This window comes from Pinus tabuliformis, chromosome 1_2 (genome assembly GCF_031772625.1).
Source record: "Pinus tabuliformis cultivar Carrire ecotype Pingquan chromosome 1_2, CPIR1, whole genome shotgun sequence".
Classification (NCBI taxonomy): Eukaryota; Viridiplantae; Streptophyta; class Pinopsida; order Pinales; family Pinaceae; genus Pinus; species Pinus tabuliformis.
The window spans coordinates 842219784-842227358 of NC_142298.1; the positions used below are offsets into that span (position 1 = coordinate 842219784).

At 37.2% G+C, this 7575-nt stretch overlaps 2 protein-coding genes across 4 annotated transcripts; one reads left to right on the forward strand and one right to left on the reverse strand.

Annotated features, from left to right (window-relative positions):
* Nucleotides 1-369: 369 nt before the first annotated feature.
* LOC149208575 (3beta-hydroxysteroid-dehydrogenase/decarboxylase-like) lies at nt 370-7339 on the forward strand. 3 transcript variants are annotated; one of them, XM_089394096.1, is made up of 3 exons: nt 370-786; nt 2534-2617; nt 7188-7339. In XM_089394096.1, the coding sequence occupies exons 1-2, from the start codon at nt 522-524 to the stop codon at nt 2566-2568; spliced, it is 300 nt and encodes a 99-aa protein (XP_089250222.1). In that variant the 5' UTR covers nt 370-521; the 3' UTR covers nt 2569-2617; nt 7188-7339. The 3 variants fall into 3 exon arrangements, with proteins under 3 accessions (XP_089250222.1, XP_089250220.1, XP_089250221.1); XM_089394094.1 differs by lacking the exon at nt 2534-2617; XM_089394095.1 differs by lacking the exon at nt 7188-7339 and having other exon boundaries at nt 2534-2744.
* Nucleotides 2980-5726, reverse strand: LOC149208576 (aquaporin NIP1-1-like; the record flags this gene model as incomplete). The annotated part of the gene is made up of 5 exons (XM_089396653.1): nt 2980-3084; nt 3301-3399; nt 4717-4794; nt 4919-5113; nt 5493-5726. Coding segments are annotated over 5 exons (711 nt in total), but the record flags the coding sequence as incomplete, so codon positions are not given.
* Nucleotides 7340-7575: the final 236 nt, after the last annotated feature.

Genomic DNA, 7575 nt, shown 5'->3' on the forward strand with positions numbered 1-7575 from the left:
CCTGTATTGACATATGACCATGATACAATGTTAAGTGGCATGGTTTAGTGCCTCCATGCTATCCCACGGAGAAGGAGGTGAGCCATGTGGCCCTGCTATCCCACTGAGAAGGAGGTGAGCAGGGCCCACATGGACGTGTTTTAATTTTTAGTTTTCCAAGAGCTTCGTTCCCTTTTAATGTTAAATTACATCACTAATATACCCTCTTTGGTCATTTCAGGTTATACTTCTTTTACTCGTGTACAACTACCTGGTCTGAGCTGAGAGGGAATCATACTGTAAAAATATATGGTGAGCCATTCTCCTTCCTTTTCTTTTAAGGCACAAAAAGTGACTTTAATCAGCCGACCATACCTAACCACCTTTGCTTAAGAATATATACACAGTAAAAGACGGTAATCAATCTATCAGGAAGTAACGAATTGTCCTCATGTCCATGAAAACCAGTCCAGTCAAGTCAGTCTCAAGCATAAAAATCTGCAGAGCAAGGGAATTCCTTCAATTTCGCTTCCAGCTCGTCAATGGCGATCGAGGAGGGTTTGAAAAATTTCCCGGCAGTAGAATTTGATTGCTGCGTTGTGACGGGAGGACGAGGATTTGTGGCTCGTCATCTTGTTCGGAAACTTCTGGAATCCGGTCGATGGATCGTAAGAATTGCCGATTTTGCTCGTACAATGACTTTGGATGAAAACGAAGAGCAGAGTTCGATTCTTGCTGAGGCTCTCAAGTCTGGACGGGCTGTATACTATGGCGTCGATGTCAGAAACAAGTCGGAGCTGGTTGAAGGTTAGGCATATACTTCCAGTTATTAAATCTTAATTACCGGTATTGATTTTTTCCGCGCTGGATCATAGCTTGCTTTTTCTTCGGGTTCTTCGGGCCGGTTTTGGCTTTCAATGCCTCTGCTGCGCAATTTGCTGTAAAAGTTCAATGGATTTTGTGGCAATTATCTGTCGTTTTGCCGTTTCTGCGATTTTTTTCTTGTTTGAACGTTTCTTCATTGGAAAGAGATTAAAAGTGATAGATATTGTGGATATTTTCATTTCAATTTTCTTTGCTGCAGTTTTCTATTTACAATTGCATTTAGTTTTGTGGATTTTGTGCGGATGGTAGGGTATTGTGTTTCCATGGATTATTTCATGGTTTAATTTTGATCATGAGATGAAGCATGTTGCTGCTTTAGCATGGAGATTTTCGAGTGAGATGTTTTGAAGGTACTATTAACAATTTAAATGAATTTGCCGATAAAAATTTAGAGTCCATTGCCAATTATTTTACTTTTCTATGAAGTATTTAGTTTTCTTGATGTTCAGAGTGCTGGGATTTCATTGTAAATAGATCAAATGCAGAAACTTACTGCGAGTTTTCTATCGATGTTTAGCTTGCCGATTTGTGTTCGCTATAATACGATGCAAAGGTAGTCCTGCAGCACTTTTAATGGAGGGTTCTTGCTTTCCATGTTTGATTGAGGCTTTGAGCCCTTCTTTAAAAGGGATGGGATGCAAGAACCACTGTTAACAAGTTTTCTGTTAAGAACCGGTGTTAATAAGTTCTTTTTGGAAGAATTCTCTTGTAAAGGTGTGCTTATTGCATTATCCACATTGAAGTATCAGACTCTCTTGTTAATAAAGGTTCATGGCCGATAAACAATTTCCATCCATTAACTAAATGCTAGTAATCGATCCATAGGTTTCTCTTTTCCATAGATCCATAGGTTTCTATTTTCCATGGGGTTTTTGTAGTTCATGGATTTGGTTTCCTTATGGAAAGACGATATTTTTTGGCCATGAAACATAGAATTATAGGAGCACAGATTTCCATATCTCGAGCTACATTTTGGCCGGCTGTGTTAATTTTCTGATATGTTTTGATGAGGGAGATTGAGGTCAACATATGGGCTGCATTCACGTTTTTAAAACTCGAACCTTTGGCATCGCTGTTTGAGTTTTCTGCTCATTCTGAGTTTAATGTTTATGGAAAGAGAACCCGTAGATAAGAGTGGTTAACAAAAGGTGAAATCCAGTTAGAGGAGGAACACAAGCAACCAGATCACAGTATTGCATTTTTCTCTTTGGCTAACCCTGAGTGAAAGGATGTTGATAGGTAGCACATGCAGATGCTATCTGAAAATATTTAGTAGATACTGATATTTATTCTACAACTTAGAGTATATAGCCTATTGCATTAGAGAACAACAACCTGATCAGAAATAATGGAGACAAGGTACGATTGCTATACTTATAGTCTCTGTTATCATTTATTTTCCTGCAACATTGCATTCTGATGTTTCTATTATAGCTTATCTTTACTCAATAAATGCCTGTTATTTTATGAGGCCAGCTTTTATTTAATTCTTTGTCTTTTGATTTGAAGAACATGTTTCCACAATATTTGCATCTTCTTGTGGATATTCCTATCGAAATTACAATATTTGCAATAGGTTTGGAGTTAATTTAGTATTTTTGGTGCAAGTGCGAGTTCTCCATTATCCCTTAGAGTATTTATTGTTGGAATTGATTTGAATTTTATGTAGGCAATGGATCCGTAACTGGGCCTGCTCCTGGGTAGAGATAAATTTTTATGTGCTGATAATAATATGTGAGCAAAAGCGATCCAGGTAAGGAACTAACTGATTGAAGCTTCTTGGAAGCTAACTGATTGAAGCTTCTTGAACCTTCATTATTGTCTTTTTGCTGCAATGACATCTTCATGTTTATGCAATTTATGTGTAACTGTTTTAGTCATGTATCCTAAACTTCTCATGATATTGAATCTATACTAATGTGCAACTTGTATAGTATACCAACACCTTGAGGTAATGAACGGTGACATCTTCATGTTTATACAATTTATGTGTAACTGTTTTAGTCATGTATCCTAAACTTCTCATGACATTGAATCTATACTAATGTGCAACTTGTATAGTATACCAACACCTTGAGGTAATGAACTGTGTATATTCAATACTTTAATGTCATCTCAGGAGTGGACTACAAGCATTACCTCCCACACTTCTAATATCTTCGATTGACAAAAAGCATTGGTGGAATACGAATAGCTACCATTGCAAGTCTCCTTTACTGCCTGCAGCAACAAGTATGGAGAAGTTCTATATTCAACACCTGCTGAAATGCCAACTGATTTAAATTCTCTAAACATAACAGTAAACAACTCGTAAAATAATACCATATTAGACTAGTAGTCAAATGGCATCCTTAGAACTACCATCCTTGTATGAAGAATACAAAAATTGTGCCTATGATTCTATGGTATCTTATTTTGCTGTTGCAGGGTACACACCTGGTATAATTCATCTGAAATAAGTCCCTTTCCATGTGCAAAAGGCACCTGTGTGCTGTCAAATGCTTCATCTGTAATTCTATTTCTAACCAGATAACCCTGAAAAACTAGCCATGCAAGAAGTCAGACAATGAGAAAACGTAACCTAGTTTCTAGTCATCAACATATTTTGGAGAGGTCTGAATGAAGGCTATGAATTTCAATTAGATTAGCAAAGAGTTTTGACCTTAAGGTTCAAGGTTGGGTACTTAATACCAGCTGCATTTTCTGTCATATACCTCTTATGTATCCTTTAGTTCAATCATTGAAGTACAGTATCAAGTACTAATGGTTACACCCCTCTCTTATTCGTATTCAACGCCTATTTATTACATCTACTCAACACACATGAGAGGGACTATGTTGGTCAAGGGGGTCTGTTGATCAACCCGCTCATTACACAGTTTTGACCCAATCCAAACACTGGTTAATGCCTATCATGGGCAGCAGTATTGAACATAAAGGTATGCCATGAAAGCATTGGCCAATTAATTCTTGTCTTCTTGATACAAACAGCTCACATATTGTTGTAGTTCTTTTGCTCTATGTATTTTCTGGTACACTGTGTCAATAATTGTAACACTGTAGTGAGAAGAATGAATAATCCAATTCAATATACAGTAATTCATACAATCCAATCTTCAAAACCTGAGCTTGACAGAACAATGTATGTATAGATAACCAAAATTCAAGAGTGCAGATTTTAATCATAAAATGAATTCTGCAGAACTGAAATCAATCCAGAAGCCCTAACCAGAAGTTTGTAACCAAAGTTGCTACAGAAATTACTATAGATCTGGAACTATCCTTTAGCTCCTTCTTTGCTCAGGATCTGCTGACATAGGAGCCACAATTCCCTTCCTTTTCATCACTGTTCTGCCTCACGTCAGCTACAGAGGCCCGAACCTGTGAGGGCTTTTACAAGGTATCACCGGAGGGTTAATATGCTGATAACGCCTGCACTCTATGAAGCACATAATGTTTTTAAGGGATCAAAGGTTTTCAACTTATGGACCTTAGTACATGCTTAACCATTTACTATTAGTCAAGCAGTACGATACTTGTCAAAGATCTTTGTTTGTTGAATATAATAAATTAACCCAAATATGAGTTGCCTAGAACAAGACTTATTTAGACTTTAAACAGGAAGTCTTTGCATTTGTTCTCAAATCTTTCTCATTCTAGTATACTGCAACATATAAATAATGACATAAGACATTCCGGAAATCAAGATTGGCATGTAGTAGGGTAAGGACATATTGGTCAAAGACCAAAGCAGATCCATTGATTAATCAAGGTGAATAGGTGGTCAGTGGATTGATGGATGCTCCTTTCTGAAGTAGTTGGAAGACCTCTTTTGCATAGAAACTTTAAAACCTTGCTTTGATCATACCCAGCTATGATTACATTCATTGCAATCGTTGTTCCAACTGCCAGTCCTGCCAATTCTCCTATCTGTTCCATTGGAAACTCGCGGTTACTGTAATAAGAAATTTAATGGCATGTGCAGGCATATCTCATCCTTATTAAATGAATACAAATAGTTCAAGAAAAATCGAGGGTAGTCAGAAATAGATACCGCTTTGGTATCAGTAGAGACAGCAGAAACCACAAACATTAGGAAAAACGTGATAAGTATTTCTAACACGAAGGACTGCATGTCTGAGCCAGTAGGTACTGTGGCTGCTATGTGTGCCACTTCTCCAAACATCAAACGGAGGACAAATCCAGCAGATATTGCTGCAATAACTTGAGCTCCTATGTAGGCTGGAACCTGTGATTTTAATCCCATACAAAACCATATTTCAAACTTTTTTTTTCATTTTTTATATTTCTGGAATCTGTAATCAACATAACGATCCCGGAGTGTTAAACTTCTGTCCATTGCAGATTCCAAGAATATGTCAAGATTCAAAGAATCTGAAATCAACATATTCTGAGCATTGAATTTATGTAGATTGCAGATTCTTAAATTTTCTTAATCTGACCATTAAAAAAAGAGTTGATTAATTAATCTCCCTTTATCTCTCAAATTCTCAAATATTCCCCCATCTATAATCAACAAATTCTCAAATATTCCAGAATTTACAATCAACATAAGTTTAGCAATCTCCGTCCATATATTAATTTGCCTAAAACAATTGTATACATACTTGAGCCCAAGGAAATCTTCGCAGAAGTGCAGAGGCCAGAGTCACTGCAGGGTTGAGATGAGCTCCAGAAATATGACCTATGGCATAAATTATGATCATTACTGCCATTCCCCAAACAAGCGATACACCCAGATGAGTGATGGAATGATCGCTTTTCTGATCAATAACGACTGATCCACATCCTGAAAATATCAGGAAAAATGTCCCAATAATTTCTGCTAACACCTGCACTAAATATGTTCAAGTTCAAATATCATGAAAGTTAACAGAGTAGTGTTTATTGCGACAGTACCCACACCTCAGAAAATGCAATTTCCCTCTTCTTGTGTCTAAGAGAACAAGAATTCACCAACCCTACAAGAATTCGCGGTACAATACTGCAAACAGCTTAACTGAAAAGGAAAGTCTGAATCAGGGTTATAATGTTTTTAAGGGATCAAAGGTTTTCAACTTATGGACCTTAGTACATGCTTAACCATTTACTATTAGTCAAGCAGTACGATACTTGTCAAAGATCTTTGTTTGTTGAATATAATAACTTAACCCAAATACGAGTTGCCTAGAACAAGACTTATTTAGACTTTAAACAGGAAGTCTTTGCATTTGTTCTCAAATCTTTCTCATTCTAGTATACTGCAGCATATAAATAATGACATAAGACATTCCGGAAATCAAGATTGGCATGTAGTAGGGTAAGGACATATTGGTCAAAGACCAAAGCAGATCCATTGATTAATCAAGGTGAATAGGTGGTCAGTGGATTGATGGATGCTCCTTTCTGAAGTAGTTGGAAGACCAAGAAAATAGTGACCTACAATCTAACACTAAGATTCCATTTGAGATCTGCCCCTGATGTCAGATACATCACCTAATTTCCCATTTATTGCCGTCACATACATCATCTCATATGCCATCTGCTTCCGATGTCAGATAGATCGCTTAATTGCAAATTGTTTATTAGAATATCTTGGCCGCAATCTAACCCTAAGATTTCATTTGAGATCTGCCCCTGATGTCAGATACATCACCTAATCTCCCATTTACTTTTGCCGTCACATACATCATTTCATATGCCAATCGATTGCTCACTTAACGTAAGTTCTCCGTTTTATAGCGATCATTTAATACTGGCCTCCTCCAATCTGATCTTCAAGTATTTCAGATCCATTCCAAATCAATCCGTATACGTACTTACTTCTGCACGTGTCAGCAGTTTACCCCGCATTCAAGTCTTGTGATCTTGCATGGCTTTCCTTATTTGGTTGTACAGTAAAATATTCTCAAAAACCCAGTTCCATTCACACTTAAAACCAGTTTGCAAACACATTGAACTCTTTTATAAATTGGCAAAAGCAATGCCTAATTTCTCGCTTACAAAAGAAAACCACCTTCTCCACCTAGATATTGACATACATCTCTCTGCTTCACATTACATGGAATCCATTAGCATAAGCCAACTTACTCAACTAGCGGCATTGTTTCTCTTAGCACTTGTTCTCATGACTCTTCTGATTATCGACATCGTAAAAGTAGAAACACGAAGAAAAAAGAAACCAAGAAAACAATAACATCTTGAACGAAGAGCATATGATTATGGAGTATGTTTCAGTTGTATAGTCAAAATTCTGAATCTCACGCCTATTTTTGCATTACTTTACGCGTTGTCTTAATTCCCCGCTTCCTTGTCTGTTACAGGTCTACGACAGATGCTTCAAATATGCATTTGGATCTGCCATGGTGCTGAAACTCTCATTTTTATGCTTTTATCGTCTCTGCTGGCATGCCGATGATTACAAAACTAGCATATCAAGCTGACAAAGGAGAAGCACTGCAAACTGCCCTGATTGCAAATAACAACGTTCCTTGAATCTAAAGAATCTAACCAGTATTCCAGTTTCAGTCTGCTTCATAGGCATAATGTCATCCTTGCCTTGTATTCTTCACATGTTACAGTCTGTCATAAGAAATGCTTATTTTAACTTGATGCTATGCATTTGTATCTGCCATGGTGCTGAAACTCTCATTTTTATGCTTTTATCGTCTTTGCTGGGATGCCGATGGTTACAAAACAAGCATATCAAGC

Coding starts and splice junctions, on each gene's coding strand:
- LOC149208575 (XM_089394094.1), top strand. CDS start 522: ATGGCGATCGAGGAGGGTTTGAAAAATTTCCCGGCAGTAGAATTTGAT. Junction 787..7,187: donor CAAGTCGGAGCTGGTTGAAG/GTTAGGCATATA, acceptor TGTCTGTTACAG/GTCTACGACAGATGCTTCAA.